Genomic DNA, 18,325 nt, shown 5'->3' on the forward strand with positions numbered 1-18,325 from the left:
GCATTAAAGTTTTAAGCAAGCGATATTTTGAGCACAAACTGCCAACAACACGGCAGACGGTCATTAATTCTTTATCCTCTCCGAGGGGCGACCAATTTTCTTGCCGAGTTGTGACGTTTCCTTGTCGATCCGTACAGTATGTTTGGATTATACTGCCCCCAGGTGGTCAGGGTGTGCCCAGACGATTGAGATTCACAACGTGTATTGAATTGAATGAGCAAATGTACAATTAAAAAAAATTAATTTGTCACTTCTGTCATTATTTTAATATTAGTGAGGGCCCTTTTTTCTCCCTCGGAAAGATGAACATGACAAAATGTTCTGGTTTTTGGGGAGGCTGGAACATATTAAATGCATGTCGGTTGTTGTCCTCTTGGTGTCGCTGTTCTGACATCACAGTTCCTTTCCGCGCTGGCGGGGCTTCACACGCTCGCTCACGAACACCTTCACGCATTCATTCATTCACTCACACACAAACAGACGCGCACACACACACACACACACACTTTTTTTCCCCGTTCGTTCGCTCGCTCGCTCCTCACACCGTCACTCGGGCATCCTGCGGGGGGCTGAGAGTGCGCAGTGCGGCCGGCCCACCCGGGGAGTGGTTCCTCTCCTCGCCGTCAGTCACGCAGCCGGAGGAGGCGCGCACGCAAGCAGACGCGAGCCGCGCACGTCGCCAACCTGGCCGCGAGTCCCCCAATCAGGCACACGAGCGCACACACACAAACGAGCGTGCGCACGCACGCAGAAGTTCGTGGACTAATCTGGCTCTTGTGGATTTTCCCCTGACGTCCACCTGCCAGAAGATGGCCAGAGACGGCGCTCGGTCTTCCTCGCGGTCCGCAAGCCGACTGCTGCTGCTGCTGCCGCCGCCGCTGCTGCTGGCGTCGACTTGGCTCCTCCTCGCCGGCCGGGGTAAGCTCAGCGCGGCGGGGCACGCTCGGAAAAGTTTACGGCGGCTGTCACCGATGAGGTCCCACGTGTGGACTTGAGTAGTGGTTCGCTTCTCTTTGCTGCTGCTTAAATCGGCGGCAGGTGACCGTTGAGGGAGCTTTAATCCGCCTTGAGCCGCCGCGCTCGGTTCGCGTTCACCTGCTGGAATGTGCTGTTGAACAGCCGCGGAGCCGCCGACGTTGTCATGAATGGCAGGAGAGTGGACACTTAGCGCTTTATTATTAGCTGGACAATGTCACCCCACGCGTGTTGAGTGCGATCAAAACATCCATCAGAATTTGATTGACGGCACCGTTAAACATGCCAAGGTGCCACCCCCCAATCCACCCCCACGGGGCATTTGCACGTTTTGGCCCATCTCTCGGCGTGCACGAGCCCACACGATCTATAAATAACTGTGATTAATTAAGACGCCTGCCTTCACATGGCAACTTTGTAAGAGATTGCAAGTTATTGATCGGGACTGTATTTCGCCCCCAGATGCAAATTGATCAGGATTGATGGTCAAGCTTGAAAGTGGTTCGGTTGTTAAAAACACAAATAAGGGGGGGCCACGCCCATCTCGCCTAGTTTGCACTTTGATGCCTTGTTGTTGGATTGACAGCAGATGCCCACTTGGATGATTGATTAGGAGGGAGGTTAACTCTTGAAAGTGGTTTAGTAATGAAAAAAATCATTTTTTTTTTTTAAAACAGAGCTTGAAAGAGTTCGGCCATTTCTGCCCCTGTGTGTGCTGATCATGCTTTTGTGTTTGCCCGCAAATTTGATTTCATCTTGAAACCAACAAGAAGGATGACAACCACCTTCTGTTTCGGAACGTGCGCAAGCGTTTGTGTTTGACATGTGACTGCTTGATTTTCATAATTGATCAGACGAGGGTATTTATATTGGCTGGGGCTTCTTATTGAAAAACACAAATCAATTGACTCCGCCTCTCTTCTCTGTTAGCTTGTGTGTAAAGCAGCTGTTTGTGTTTTTGCTCGATTTTTGCCTCCAGTTATAATTGCTCGTCCTTCAGATTAACTATTGAAAAGTGGCATGTCAATGAAAAACATAAATATCTCCTCCCTGAGTGGCTGTATCTGTAAACTAGGCAGGATACGCAAAAGAGTCTCAACGGCCGAAAATCTGACACAAAATCGTCCATTTTGGTTTTGAAGTAGCCATTTTGGGTGAATTGAACACAAACTACTTGCGGCTTTTAATGATTATTGCTTTGGTGTGCTGTATTGTTGACAAGACCGCATTCACGTGTTACTCACTTTGTTATGCCCGTCTTCAATATTTGAATGCGAAACAGTGCAGCGCCGAGCCTTAGGCAATGCCGCTGTCCTGTTTTGTTTGTTCAAAGCCGCGTGCGGTGAATTATTTTTGAGCGTGGATGTCGCCTCGACGTAAAACATCACAAGTTGATTTATCAGCCGTTGAAGGACTTTCCTCAGACTGCTGGTTCCTAATATTATGACTGCGGGCATGCTGGCGCTCCAACTGGTTTTGCGTGATTCTGCCGGTCAATTGGCAATGTTTGTCAACAGCGGGCGGCTGAGTAGGCTACAACCCACGAATCTTCCCGGTGTAAAAAAAACAAACAAACATTAATCCTAGCAACTGAAAACTCAAGCTAACGCTGCAAAAAATAAATAAATAGACCATTTCCCATAGCCCAACATGTTTTTTTTTCCCACCAAAAGAATTCATTCAGCACCATGCTAGGTTGAATGAAATTATGCTAAAATGCTAGCCTGTTAGCTCTACCATGATCAAGGTCGTTTCATTTGTTGCTATTGTTAAGGGCTAACGTCAAGGCAAAATAAATATCTTAATGAATACTTTAAATCCCCAAATGTAGAAAAATGTTCCAAAGTCATTGAAAATCAAGCCTTTCCGCAAAAAAAAAAAAAAGGATGCTACATCGTTTAGCATCTTTTTCATGTCCACATGTAAATCCTGATTAGAGGCACAAATGTATACGCACAAAAAGTCTCCGCTAGCTGAAATATATCCCAGCTGGTCAGATAACGAAGCGCTCTAAAGCGGCCAAGCTAGTTGAAACCCCTTGTTTACATGATATTAACACGCATCATGTAATTGGAAACTTTGAGTTTTTTTTTTTTTTTCGTAATGGAGCCATCTGAGAACGTTTCGGCTTTTCGACCCCGAGCCGAACGTGTGCTGTCACTCTGAATTGGCATATCCCGACTCTCTTCACCTGAAGGCAGCTTTCGGCAAGCCCATTAGCGCAACGCCGTGCCTCTCGAGGCTTCCCCCACCCCCCGCAACCACCCGTCCAGGTGAGAAGCATTTTAATGAACGATTTAATGCCGGGAAAACCCCCCCCGCTAAAGTAGTGTCTGTTTCCTGTGGTGTGTTTTCTGTCCGTGAGCTCTGGTTTCGGAATTGAGAAGGAGGTAACGCCTGGGGCGTGGGGGGGGGGGGGGGGGGGCAACAAGTTCTTTAGCAGCTATGCTAGTTAAGTGATGCCACAACACCTCTATAGATGCGACCCCGTTCTGAAATGTCAACAACGTGTTTGCCGTAGATGAGCTTATCAGTCGGAAAGCAGGCGCCGATGATTATCGCTTCTTGAGCGGCGCGGCCTGATTGTGCACAGTTTTTATTAATGACTCATCCGGTGGCGCTTAGTTGTGGCGAGGATGGCGACGGTGGCGGCGAGCTTTCGTCACCTTCCGAGATCGCTATCGGTGGGGGTGTGGGGGGGGGGGGGGCAATAATATATATATATATATATATATATATATATTTTCATGAAAGTTCAAGATGAAGTTTGAGTGTAATAATTGTAAAAATTTGAGTCCTTGCTGTTCGGTGTGTTCGGCTGCCCTTTTACATTTTCTCTTTTGTTTTGGCTTGTAAATTTACACAAATATTGGGCCTGCGGGGCGTTGAATTTTCAAAACAATGACACAAAGAGCTACCTGGGCTAATGCTCCGCTCACACGCAATGACAATATAATTGAAACACCCTTCCTTAGTGTTTTAGAGCATGACTTCTTGAGACTTTTGTGCAGGTCGACTTATGATAGACATGTCCGCTAAATTTCAAGTTGCGAGGCAGAATCGTCTCCTGGGGCTGAATTTTTTTGTTGTTCATAACTCCAGAAATGGCTTCAGAGCATTTCTGTGTAAGGGAAATCCTGAAAAATGTTCGCGTCAAAACTATTAAGAGGACCTTTGTCGTCTGTGCTCATGCCCAAATGACAAAAGTAAATAAATAAATAATCCTATTTGGACACATGGTGACCTTAGCGACCCAAGACCGAGATCCATTTGCAAAATCAGTCACCTTTAAAAAGAAAAGAAAAGAGAAAAAAAAGGAATTCTTTTGCCGTAAAGGTCCACAGCCCTCTGTGGCTCATGGAGCATCGACGAAATGTCAAGAGACTGTCTTGAGAGTAGTGGTCCTTTATGTGTGTGTGTGTGCACACTGCCTTTGCCTACTTTTCACATGCACAATAAAGCCAAGCCGCGAGTGGACTTATTGTTCCAGCGCACTCGAAAAGCCAACTTGATCTTTTCCCCACTTCAGTTTTCATGTCGGCCTTCCCAGAAAGCACTGACAAGTTTCCCCCTTTCCATTTTCCGCATGCGACGCTTTCACGCATCGTTTGTGTGACATCACAACATGGCGTGATAACTTCATATGCGTGTTGCTTTGAATCAAGTTTTGCTGAGTCCCGTTTTGTCGGCTACTGGTCTTGCTGGGATTTAAAAATGTGAATGGTGAACGGTCGCAATTTTGCAGATGTAACAGCCAATCCAAATGAACTTTGTGAATTTAAGAGGAAAAAAAAACATCAACAATTACTGAAAATATCAACGCACGTTCTATTATTCTTGCTCTGTTTTTGTGGTTCAACCAAACGAATACAGTACAGGATCTTGTATGTGGCATGTTTTATGATTTTTTTCGGCATTATTATATCGGTATTATATTTTTTTCGGCCTTTTTTGTGGCTCGGGATAGGCATGCTTGCAAAATTTTCTATTGCCTGCTTCAGACTGTCTGGAAATTATGGCCTGTGATGACGATGACAGACTGATGACAGGCGTGCAGGGTAAAAAAAAAAAAAAAAAAAACGGAGGCAGTTTTTCTGCGATGAAAGGCCGGCGGACATTTGCAGGCGGTTGCGTCACGTTGTTTGTCTTTTCTCACGCTCACTCGGTGGGGTGCTTTATCGATCCGCAGTCTTAATGACCCGGCATGCGCCTAATGAGCATTGTGCCTCGCAGCTTCTTGCATTATGCATCCCACCTAAATCACACTTCCTGTTTTGCAAGACGACTTGACCATTTGGAAATGGTCGCCATGGATACGGCCGATGAGGCCGTCTGCCGTCTCTCGCGAGCAGTGCTGTGAGGGTTTTTAAAATGTTTTTATTTTTTGGCGTGGACGATGAGTGAGCCTCGCCGGCATCTGGTCGGGAGAGGAGCGGGTGAGAGGAAGGCGGTGTTGACGTGGGACTTTTCGTCTGTGCTCGGAAGCACTTGTGGATTCTTCAGCAGGTCGACACTCGCTCAGCCACACGTTGACGAGAGCTGAAGTCGTCGCTTTCTTAGCAGCGCATTGCGCTGGGCATTGGATTTGCTTACTTGTCCATACAGAAAGTCTATGATGTCATCATGTGATTTTCGTAGTTAACCTGGCTAAAAACAAAGTACGAAAACCAAAGTGATCTTTCCAATAGGAAACAATGTAAAGGGAATTAATTGGTTTTAGACCCCCCCAAAATAGTCACAAAGATACATTTTAGAGAGAGGAACTACAGTTTAACTCATTCAGTACCAGCCAATTCTGGACCATGTCTGAAAAGACGTTTTAAAACGTCTTTGGGAGTGAATGAGTTAATAAATAAAAGTCTCAAACTGGCAAACTGAGGGTGGATGGAAAGGCCATCAGGGCACCCCAAACATGTTGGTGGGGGGCGCCCGGGAGCCACCTGCCGACACATAGGTCCTTTATAAAATGTTTGAGTAAAATATGTCTGCGATTGTGGCAAGGCAATGTGGCAGTAACTGTTCAGCAGCAGAGCTTCCTTTGTGTAGTTTAACACAACACAAGCTGATTGGTGCGCATTTGCGCGCTGTTATGTGACTGTCTGCTGGGTTGAACATTTTGGTGATTTCTTATTTTCTCATTATTCCCAGTTTAGATGTAAAAAAAAAAAAAAAAGACTCGTACATTGCCGTGCAGCATGATTTTCTTTTTTTTTTTTTTTTTTTTTTTTGCCGCAATACCCCCTTCCATCAGCAAAGGCCAAATTTATGTTGATGATCCTAAATCACTATCCTGTGGTGTGGTGTGAATTGTGACAGATTTTTCCTGCCCATGGCATCTGTTAAAAATAAATAAAATAAAATTTTAAAAAAATTAAAATCGTATCCATCGTTGGCCAACTCGACACTCTGATTGGCCGCCGCCCATGTCACTCACCAGCCCCGGCCCCGGCCTTTTACAACCTCGCACGCTCAAAATTCGCAGACACGACAGTATCATAACCACGCTGCATTCCAGTGTCGTCTCACTCTTTCTCTTTGTTTCTGCATTCTTGTGCTGGCGACTCTCTCTTCCAGCCATCCTGGCAAGCTTCCACGTCCAAGGCCCTTTTGTTGGAACAGCTTTTTGTAGGGATTGGAAAGGCTGCCACTGCGCCCCCCTTAACACACACACACACACACACACACTTCTTCTATCAGCCTTCCAAACACACTTATTATTCAGTCTCATAGTTTAAACAGCAAGGCCGCAAGAGGCAAACTGTTTCGAGTCCTTTCCAATCAATTTAAAAGCTGCTCTCGCTATCCGTGAAGGTTAAATTATCTTCACATTTGGAGATAGCCACTTTTCACTTCCTCTGGGTGCGATGCATATGCATCCTTTTTCTTTTCCCAAAATGGTGGCACGGTTTCATTTTTACAGCCGCGTACATGTCAGGGATCGTTTCCTCTTTGGGACCTCGCTGACTTCTTGTGGGTGGCTGGTGATGAGTAGGAAGTGGAAAGGTTTCCATCGTGGCGTCTGCAGTGCATCTGCCCATCGACATTGGCCCGCTGCTTCCTGTCGGGCATCCTGTGAGACATCACTGAGTCATGAGAGTCGTACTCGGTGTTCGAGTGCCGCCCCAGCATGGACCGCTGCAATGTTTTGTTCGCGAGGTTAAAAGTTCTTTTCTTTATCAGCTGTGATTCCTCGTTGAAATCGTTTTTATCCAGCAGCGCAAATGATTCTGGCAACAATCATCAATTTTGTTCATGGCAACCAAACTTCATGTCTCACTGTGAAAGACAAAAATAATAATAATAATTCAACCCAAGCAGCCAGTTTTACTTGGCAACATGAAATTTGGAAGGCATGTCAATCATGAGTAGACCCACAAAAAAAATAATAATAATTCAGCCTATGCTGCCAGTTTTACTTGTCAACATGAAATTTGGAAGGCATGTCAATCATGAGTAGACCCACAAAAAAAAAAAGCCACAACACGACCGCCATTTCGGCTCAAAGTCATGTATGTCGTCAATCGCCGCTCGCATCACTGTTCAAAATCAATAGTTTTTTGTTATGCTCTGGAATATGATTGTCAGTAGGATTCTTGTTTGTATCTGCAACAGCATCCTACCAATGCTCCAACGCATGACATCGCCAGTCATCGAGTGACATGCGACACACAAGTGATCCTGCAAAGCACCCCAGGGGGGCGGCGAGCAGGCTGTCCTGCGCGATGGGGACGCTTCGCCGCGTGTGTTCGGCCATTACTCCCAAAAGGGGGAGGACTCTTCCTCGATAGGCGAAATGACAGTCAGCGGGTTGCCTCTTTTACAGTAAATGTCTGCACCTCAGGCAGGTTTTAAGTGTCAGAAACGCCATCCGGGTTGTAATTACCGCTTGGCTTGCAGTTAGGAATGGTACTGAGGCCCCCTCACTTCGGTGTTGTTGTTTTGTTTTTTTTCACCCCACAAAAAGTCCATTAAGAGCATATTAACTACACACGACTTCATCCCAGAGTCTGTTTGCAGGCAGCGATTCCGGTAAGGATGACTTAAATCCCCAGGGAGGCTTTTGGAGCCTCCAGTGGTTCTTGCAGTAGGGGGGTAATGTGGGGGTCTGATCGCCTTGCTGGCCGGGGTGGTACTAATGAGGTGTTTTTGCCTCATTTTCATTTTCGTCCACTTGAACACCCAACATGCACCGCTGCAAACTTTCTCGCAGGTTTGCGAAGTTCATCTTTGTACAGCTTCGGAACAACTTGCGTTGTAACTTTTTGCCGCTTTCCGTGGAAGCCGTGCGGGATTATGTTGCCTCCAGATGAAAAGTCAAGAACAAGTGAAAGTGATCCGGTTCCCCCCCCTAAGTACAAGACAGATGCACCAATATAATGTGTGTAGATAACTTCCTGTTACTTCCTATGTTACCGCCATTTCTTTGTGATTCTTCCAAAACGCGAGTCAGGCTTGCCTTTGAGCTGATGATGTAACAGCTCGTTAGGAGTCAATATGCGCCGGGCGCGGGAGGTCAAATGCCAATTAGCGCTGCTTTGCGTGCTTCTGGCAGGGAGGACGCGTCGGAATAACACAGAAGAATCCGGAGCGCTTGAGCGGCGACGCTTTGTCAACAGACTGACGAGAAGCAGCGGTGACGGGAACGTTTGGAGGCGTTGACGAGACGGGCAGATAACCCTCCACAGCCCCCCCCCCCCCTTGCCACTCACTGGCCTTTTCCTCACTTTGGCTCGAGACTGACGGCCGGCAGACGACGACGACACAGCGCAGTGGAATCGGTCACTTAACGCTCTCGGGCATCTTCAAAATATTTTTGTTAAAAATAGCACTGTATGAGGATCTATAAAAATAACCAATTGGAATGCAAAGAATGAGAGTGATAATTGAATGGCCATTGTGCTGCTCCTTCTGGCGTGCACGCCATGGTCACCAGAGGGCAGTGTAATAGAGGATAAAGAATATATGCCCCAGACTATTGTTTAATGTTCTGTCTGCATGTGTTGTCACTGTTGGTGCTTAGATATATGGGATAAAGGCGCACAATGTACCACAAAATAAATGCTAGTTTCGTTAGCCCATTTATGGCTTTTCCCATTATGTGTTACCCTTAAGCTAGCGGAGAAATTTAGTCAGGACTCGACTAGCTTGATTTTTGTTTTTTTTTTGTTTTTTTTGCCACAGTAACTTGGTACTAGGTTGAAGGAATAGCGTTCTGACTTGCTCTGGTTTTTATTCATTGGCTAATTGTGCGGGCTAACTGGATGCTAGCGCGCTAAGGCCAGTATGTGTACGCGGCTGGCTCTGAGAGTAAACTTTGCACTTTTCATTTGTTAATAATTCATCAAAATACTGCTGATGAAGCAAAACCGGTGTACATAGCATTGTGTGTCTGTGTGTGTGTGTGTGTATGTATGTGTGTGTGTGAGAGAGAGAGAAGCAAGCGCACGGTACATTTAAGATAACAGATCTCTTCTGACGTCATTTGGATTTGATCAATAGGTCCGTGCGCATGTGCACACGTGTGTGTTTTTCCATTCACCGGATTGCTGTCATGCCAATCACACGCGTGATTTCTAACTTCTCTTTTCAATTAAGCAGGCGCCGGTTTGATTTGTGTTGTTTACTCTTAATGAGGAAAAAGAACACAACGGGACGTCTCTGCTCACATAGCATTTGAATCTCCTCCAGTCCCTTTTCTGATGTGAAAAAAGTGTGTGTGTGTGTGTGTGTGTGTGTGTGTGTTGTGCCATCAGGCCCAACAGTGTGTGCACTAATTACATTTTTGATAGCTTGTGAAAAAGTGACTGTGGCGTTATCGCAAACACCCACTGCTTCCATCACCGAGCCGCCACTGTGCGTGCGTGAGTGTGTGCGCGCATTCCTCATTAGTGTGTGCTTGTGATTTCAGCACCTTGGCGAGCATTGTTCACCGCGCGTGCAACAATGCAACGAGAGCAGCAAATCGCCCCCGGCGTTGCCGCGGCTTCATCGACACGCACGTGTTTTTGAATGAATCAGGTGACATCGATGGGCAGTCACGTACGCAAAAGAATGCAGACGGTGAGGGTCCCATCTCGCACCGCCCGACCTTTTCACCCCCTCCGCCAAGTCCAAAACTTGTCAACCAAAACCCAAAGGTTGCTCTTGATCTTGAGCGGTGTCCTTCACAAAAATCCGGTACGGATGTGAAATTTCGCTTCTGAAACATATCAGCCTCAGGGGATCGTTATGATGGCCGTGTTATTCCTCTGCGGTGGACCTTTGTGGCCATCAAAGCCCCACCGGCAGAGACGTAATTGCGATGTCAGGTGGGGATTGGCCCGTAAAGACCAACAAAGACGCGTACGAGCGCAGGAACACACACCTGCAGCCCACAAGCACTTATCAGGCGTGACAAAGACACACACACACACACACACTCGCGCACGGCGGCGGCGGCAAAGAGAAGCCATTCATCAAGAGACAAGGAGGCGCAGGAGGAAGACAAAGCCGGGAAAAAGAAGCGCCTAAGAGCAAATGTGTATTATTTTAGCGTAACTGCTTGTGCCCCTTTCTATTGAAAAACTTCATTCGTTATACCAGGAATGCATGTGACTCGTCGGGGTTGTAAGTCTTGCCCGAAGGGGTGATGAGCACAGCACATTATTGTCACTTTAGTACGTGTTACTTTGTTAATACGAGCGTGTTCTGTGGCCCTAGCCTTCATCATGGACTCTGTTCAGGGATCAGACAAAACGGGTCTGTGCTTGTGCTTGTTCCTTCAAGTGGGATCAACGCATTATGAATACACTAAACATGGAGTGACCTCTTCTGTTGAAAAAAGCTTGTTCTCTCTTATGTGAGGGGTGTATGTGACTCATCGGGTCTGAAAGGCTTGTAATAGTTGCTGAAAGAGTTGATGACCACACAAACTCACCTTATGTATACAAACATTTAGCACAGTCGAGATAATTCAGCCTGACCAGGAAGCTGACTAATCGGGCATGAAGTGCTTGTGTGAGCAAAACAAAAATCGAGCATGTCCTTTTGTGTTGAAAGGAAACTTGACTCATTCTCATTATGCTTGGTGTTATGACTGAAATGTTTGTAATTATTGTTTCAACTATGTGATGACACATTACGACTTGATTCATGCAAACCTTTAGTGCAGCCTGACTACAACTTGGCTTATTCTACTGTAGTTGGGGTATGTGATCTGTCGGGTCTGAAGCGCTTGTTGCTCTATTTTTAATACAAAATGAAGAATACAAAACTTTATTGCATCCATCCCGATTTAACTATGGTAACAATTTGTGGTCATTAGCAGCGGCACCAAATTTGTTAGCTGCTAATTCTAATCAGCGATTTTTTTTGATTTTTTTTTCACAGGGTCATGTTTGTTTCCTACCAAATTTACACCCCAGGCCCACAAGGCAAAATGGTGGTGGTGTTGATATTGATGAATCAGGACCGCCCCCTCCCTTTGTATCATGGTAAACGGGCAGCAGTCAGTTGTGTTAACACGCTGCTTAATGTGCCGCGCCGAAGCTGCTAATTAGCCACCTAGCCTGCCGGCTGACATTTGCCTTCTAATTAGCGCTGTTGTGCGTCTCATTGCACAAAGCACACGAAAGGTGGACAACTTGCGACCCGCACTCTTACTGCTCCGTCTGTCGGTGAGCGGTCGCCGCACGCAACGCTTGGGTTTCCGCGACAGCAAAGCGGTTTGGTTGGTCGGTTGTTGGTTTTTTAGGATAGCTCTTGTTTTGTTAGCTAATGTACCTAATGAGCTGGCCAGTAAGTACATGCAGTAATTAGAAACTCTCAACAACATATTCCAAGTTGTCGAATTAGGACAATGGCTCTGTTGTTGCCATGGTGATCCTCAGTCAGCCGTTTGCTGGATGTGTTAGCGTTAGCCACAGTGCTATCAATGACAAAATTATTGACTTCATTAGGATCCGTATCCTTTTGTAGCCGTTTGGCTGAAAACACAACAACTTTGGCAGGTCGTGTACCCTGTGGAAAATGTCATTATCTTCCGGATCAACTTCTGAAAGCTTTCTACGTAAGAAATTTTTTATTGCGGTCGTCTCAAAGACACACTGTTGAAATTAAACAGGATGTCGCTCATTTTGTTTTGAAGCGGCCATTTTGGGCAATCCCACTGCTACGAGTGGCGCTAGTAGCAGTGGGCTTTTTTTTTTTAATTTCCATTTCTTTTTCATTTCCTCGGCTGGTGGCCGGCGCTGGCTATCCGTGATCTTGTCGCCATTTCTTTGAAGGATTCAGTGCGCCACACTTTCAAGTAGCACTTCATTGACGTCCACTACTTTTCACACCCGATTTATGGAAGAGGAACGCTGGCCGCTGGAAGATTTAACCCTGGAAGATGGCCATATAAAACAAATAGGGGTCAGGTCCAGTCGCATCAGGGTCAGGCTTGTGTGTAGTGTGTGTGTGCGCGTGTGTACTGCAAGAGTGCATGAGGTAAATGCTGAAATTCGAAACGGAGTTCATTTCATGTGTGGCGATGTGTAAAATAAAAATGGAGATGGATGGCGCGCCCCCACAGGTGTCGACCAGCGTTTGAACCCGCTGTGAAGTCACGCCACAGCTCGGCATATTGGGACTTTGAGTTGGCTGAGTAGGAGGAGGAGGAGGAGGAGGACTTTGTGAAGACGAAAGAAGGCAAATCGCTGTCTTCTCATCCAGTTTATCAGGCGGCCGCATATTGCGCATGGCGGCCGGGCCGGAATGTTTGCAAGATGATTGAACCGATAGTGGCCCGCCCCCAAGGGATGCCCCTGTTTTGCATACGCTTGTTTATTAGCCTGCCAGCGTCCTTGTTGTTGTTGTTCGTTTTTGGGTTTTTTTTGTCATGGTGTTGTGTTCTGCAGACTTTTTGGAGACCTCTGGACACAATGCGGCACAAAGCTGCGGCTGCGGCTCCAGGCAACAATAGAATTACAAGCACTGGCAGTAGCGTATGGCAGCCCGGGCAGATTAGTGTTATTCCATAAACTGTACGCTCCTTTGGGAATTGTCAGTCATAGCGCTCACTTAGTGGGCGACGTCCCTGCCAGGATTTCAGCTTGTACTCGCTGGGATTTTCCACACCGACACAGCTCACTTTTCGTGCCTCTGATCAGGGCTGCCAGCTCGTCAGGCAGAAGAGGAGCGAACAAACCAACCGTGGAGTTGATCCTCGGATTCTGGACCTGCGACATTCCTCTTGTTGAGCTGCCTTTCAAGCCAAGCATTTTGAGGCTCACGTGTAATCTGGCGACCAGATCAATGAGTCGCTGTTCCAACTTTTTCAATCGAATGCACACGGGTTTATCGCAGGGTTGAGGGTTCTATTCCGGAGATTTTAGTGTCTGAAGTGGGATGATTTGTCCTTACATTGTCCATGCCAACCCCGGTTCAAAGGACCCCTTGTCATCCTTGCACAACAGATTTAAAGTGATAAATAGTGCCAGAAGTGGGATTTTTAGTTGTGAAGCCCATAGTTTGTCGAACCCTCGGTACCCCTGAGTGAGCCTACCAAAATAAAGTTTGGACTTTCTTCTTTCAGCAGAAAAAAAAAAGATTTGTTTCTATCTTTTTCCATTTTCAGCAATTGGCATAAAAGTTTCATGAAAATGGTGATTCCTGGGCAAAAAAAACGGAGAAAATGAGCTTTTTACAAAAGCGTGCATTTCAAGCACGTGAAGCACCACTGCCACCTACTGGTCACTTTTTTACATGATTTACAATGCAAACGGCTTATTCTCATTCACAGATTGCATCAGACCCTCCTCCTCTCTATGACGCAAAAAAAAAAGAAAAAAGACTTAGACGTACAAGCACGTCCTTGGTAGGCGGGGCCTAATTTTAAAAAGACGTACAAGTACGTCTTGTGGAATGAAAGAGTTAATGTGTGGGCTGAGGATCCTATCCGAAGACTTTGGTAACAAATGGCGAAACGATGATTAGCCATGCGGCCATCCATGCCGCATCCAGTTTGAAGTACTCTCTCGACGCCAGTGGGTTAAACTCGTAAGACGGTGCTCTGAAGGGGCTTTTAAATTCTTAGGTGAGGGGTAAGGAACGGCAGACTTGTGAAATTATATCGTGCTGCACTGCTCCTGATGTTGAGCACTGGCCACCAGGTATTCAGAGCCCGGAAAAAAAATGACTCTGACATGCCAGAAGTGCGGACAAGCGCGGAGGCGGTGATTTCAGTTGAACTGGAGATTGTTTCTCATCCGCACGCCGATCCCTGTACGCCTCCTGAGATTTCTGTGAGGAACGGTGTCAGAAGTGGGACGATTAGCTTGCGAGGCCATCCATGCCTTTCGCAGTTTGAAGCATCCTTGGGACGGAAGCCCCCCCCTGGATGAGAGACTCTGGAATTGATGTCATGAAACTGGCGTTTCTACTCGGAGATGAGGGTGCTGTACTCCAGACTACCGTGATGAACGGCGACAGAAATGGGATGGGCCGTTTTGAGCGCAGATTGGAGGATCCTCAGGAATCTTTGTGTAATAGACTCTCGGGATAGTTCTTTGGTTGAGTGAGCAGGCTTTTTTTTTTAGAGTTCGGTGGTAAATAGTGTCAGTCGTGTGATAGTTACCACGGCAGGCTTTCTATGTCATGTGTAGATTAAAACCCGCTGACTTTGGCATGCATTCAATTTCAGAATCCTTGTTGGAATCTTTGTGTTCTCGCGAGCGACTTGGCCTCACATCGTAACACTGGATAGGGTAAAAAGTGGGGGGAGGGGTAGTGAGTTGATTGGTGGAGGAAAAAGGGGGGGAGGGCGCAGTTATGGCGATATGAAGATATCTTTTCAGATGTCATTACAGTTGGCTTTGTAGTCCGCTGAGCTAAAGTGGATTACGCTCGGCCAACTGTACGCATGACAATGGCGAGGAAGAGGAGCCACGCACGCATGCGCGCACACGCGCGGAAAGACACACAATGACATCGCCCACGGCAACGCCTCATCCGACTCCTCTTCCTCATTTCCTATGCTGTGTTTTCTTTTCTCCCCCCCCCCCTACTTGGCTGTCACGTCATTTTCTTCTTGTGTGCACCGCCTCCTCCTGCTTTTCTTCACTCCCTCCTTTTTTCTTAATTCTCACCCTTTCACCTCTCTCATTATCCTTTTCTCACCTCTTGCTTCATCATCACTCTCCTCATTTCCCTTTTTTGTTTCCTTTTTAACCTCCTCCTCCCCTTTGTGCTCGCTCAATCATTTTCTCATCTCTCTGCGAGGAGGCGCGCGTGCCCTCGCAGGTTGTGACGAAAAGCAAATAAGGAAGGAAAGATTTGTCGGAATGCCATGGAGCTGGTTTTATGGCAGGAATGTTTGCAGCTGCTTGTTGCTTTCTTTGCCGTTTAACCCTTTGCAGGGCAATCATTGCAATACTGATTATTAATTAACACCGCCCATATGTCATTGTATAGTTTTGATTTTATAAGTGCTAATGTATATGATATGAGCTGCACAAAGAGTATGTAAGTGTCCTTGGCACCTTTCATGGTGCTAGCTACCTAGCTATCGATCGATATAGCTAGCTAGCGAGCTAGCTATCTAAGGAGCCAGCTCGCTAGCTACCTAAGGAGCTAGCTATCTAAGTAGCTAATCAGATAATCGTATAGCTCGCTAGCTCGCTAAAATATTATTTCAACTTATTGTTGAACTTATTTACATTTAACAAAGCAGTTCAACACACACACATACCTTGGGTTTTATTTTATCCATTTGTGTCCTTTTGTTTGGTCAACCTGAAATTTAAAGACATTTTTATTTTTCATGTTTTCAATTGAACTTTCATTTCAGAATCCATACACACACAAAAAGTCAAAACATGATTCAATTGTTAAGAAAAGTTTAAAAAAAAAAACCTAATCAGATCAGCTTTTGTTGAAAGGGTGACACCCGGTTTTATTTTGGATTCTCAGATTTTCCATTTTTTCCGTAATCCTGATAATAAACAAGCAAGCAATGAAAACACGAACTACTCTTGGAAGATGAAGACAGAAGCACATTTATTTATTTATTCACCCCCCCCCCGCGCAAAAGAACGATTTAAGGCGGCATGAATTATTGATGGCTGCTCTCAGAAGGGGTCCTGCCTCCCCCTCATCATCCTCATCTTCATCCTCTTGTCTGTGCTCCTCTTCCTCCTCTGTTCTCGTCTTCATGTTCATTTCTGTCCATTTGACACTTTCAACTCCTCGACTGGCCTGCTGCCAAGCAATCTGTTTTTTCCAGACCACTATCGGCACACCGAGAACCCTTTTTGGTTGCCGCACCTCGAATTTCTCAAACTGGCTTATATGTCAACCCTACTGATTTTTAAGGATGTCGTAAATCACGTAACAAGCAGCGACGGTGGCGTCCATACGTTTTCGATTTGATCCAATTCTTTATCGGGCGTTTTTTGTTTGGTTTTGTTTTTAAACTGTCGGGTGTCAGAACAAGCAGCGCACTGATTCTCATTCACGTCGTGTCAAGTAGACACACTCAATATGCTGCCGAGAATTTTTGTTAAATGGCATTGCGGGAATCCTATTGACTTTGAAAACACTTGTATTGATGGCTTGTCGATTTTTTTTTTCAGTTTGATTTGATGCACTCCCTCATCCTTTAAATCCAAAATGATCATTTTTGTGACACCGGAAGTTATAGCATAGCAAAACGAATGCTATTTGTGAACCTACTGTGTGGTTTGTTAGCATTGACCTAATCATAAATACATTCTCACAAGTATTTATTGACGTGATGATCAAATATTTTACCCATTTGTCCTGCCTGAGAAGATCCGAAGGATCCGCAACGTTAGCTTAAAGTACTTTTACAACACGACGAAACAAAGTCATTCATAATCATAAAATAAAAACACATGAGCATTAACTAGCAAAATGGCCACCTTTTGTTTTTGGTAAAGAGGTCATCCGCTTCCTTTTCCTTTGATCTCCTCGCAGACTAATGTCACGCCGGCATCATGATGGCTCCATTTTGTCATTCGGCGACCACTCTTCTCCTCCTCCCCGTCGCTCCATTTCACTCGCTTCCTCTTTAGCAAGGAGCCTCTTAAGCTACCCCCCCCCCACCTCCCACCATCACCACCACCCCGAGCCCCCCCTCACCCACATCATCTTGCCTCGCCTCGCTCGCCATCTGAACAAATTGCTCGGGACGATGCGTCCAGGTTGGCCTGCCCTACTTTCGTCTCCCGTGTGCTCTCTTCCTCTGCCATCTCGTCGTGTGTTTATTCAGATGGGAACGGGATGGATGAAGGGATGGAAAACAAGTAAAGAGATGAGGGTGTAGGGGGGGGGGGCTGGGGGGCGCATGCTCCAATCTATCTGGCGCTGACTGACTGCGTGACACCGTGTTTGTTTACATTTAAATCAGAGCCTCCGTGCCACCCCCGGGAGAACACTGAGGTACTGTGCGGTGAAATATACCTGTGATTTCCTATAGCGTTTGAAGGCAAATTTCTTAGCACATTGCTTCTCAAAGTTTTTTAACCAAGATCTATGTATCCATATCTATATATTAGATAGATAGAAAGCCCCACTCCAACATTGCGACACGCGATGCCCTCTGCGAACGCGCCCAGGAAGACCTGTTTTGACTTCGCCGCACGCCCCGACCTTGACCTGCCTTGGGCGGCGGCCATTTTTGCGATCTTCTCGACCGTATGAATATGCGATTATTCCCATTGTACAACTTGGCTCCCACGTTTTCACACAAAGACACGTTGGGCCTAAGATTTTATTCACGAAAATGCAATTGCTGGTCACTTTTTCTACTTTACTGATAACAAAAGCTATTGCGATTTTTTATATATATATATTTTTTTTAATCTACTGGTTAGCACGTCCACCGTACAGTGCAGAAGTGCAGGGTTTGATAAGGGCTCCGGCCTTCCTGTGTGGAGTTTGCCCGTTCTCCCCATGGCTCCGCGGGTTTTGTCCGGGTAATCCGGTTTCCTCCCACATTCCAAAAACATGCATGGCAGACTGATTGAACACTCGAAATTGGCCCTCGGTGTGATTGTGAGTACGAATAGTTGTTTGTCTATGAATGACCTTCGATTGGTTGGCAAGCAGTTCAGGGTGTCCCCTGCCCACTGCCCGAAGATGACTAGGATAGGCTTCGCCCTTCGCGACCCTTGTGAGGATAAAGTGCATTGGAAAATGAATGGATGGATAATGTTTTATTTTTTTGGGGTAGTATTCATGAAATCATGACACTGGCGAGCAACGAGAGAGCAGCCGTGGGGTCTGACTCGTGAGTCCAATTGCGAAATAGAATTTCAATTTGAATTTTTAGTTCCATCTGAGCGCTTGCAAAGGTGCGTTTGGTCGG

At 46.2% G+C, this 18,325-nt stretch overlaps 1 protein-coding gene across 2 annotated transcripts in view; it reads left to right on the plus strand.

Annotated features, from left to right (window-relative positions):
* Positions 1–410: 410 nt before the first annotated feature.
* The window catches only part of pvrl2l (PVR cell adhesion molecule related 2 like), a 101,041-nt gene continuing 83,126 nt past the window's right edge, over positions 411–18,325 (plus strand). The window contains exon 1 of one of the 2 annotated variants that reach the window (XM_086136240.1): positions 411–918. In XM_086136240.1, the coding sequence (XP_085992366.1) occupies positions 810–918 (109 nt within the window). In that variant the 5' untranslated portion in view covers positions 411–809. The remainder of the gene's footprint in view (positions 919–18,325) is intronic. The other variant, XM_086136241.1, reaches the window with a different exon arrangement.

The sequence above is a fragment of the Hippocampus guttulatus genome, chromosome 18 (genome assembly GCF_054856545.1).
Source record: "Hippocampus guttulatus isolate MCC_2025c chromosome 18, RoL_Hgut_1.0, whole genome shotgun sequence".
Lineage (NCBI taxonomy): Eukaryota > Metazoa > Chordata > Actinopteri > Syngnathiformes > Syngnathidae > Hippocampus > Hippocampus guttulatus.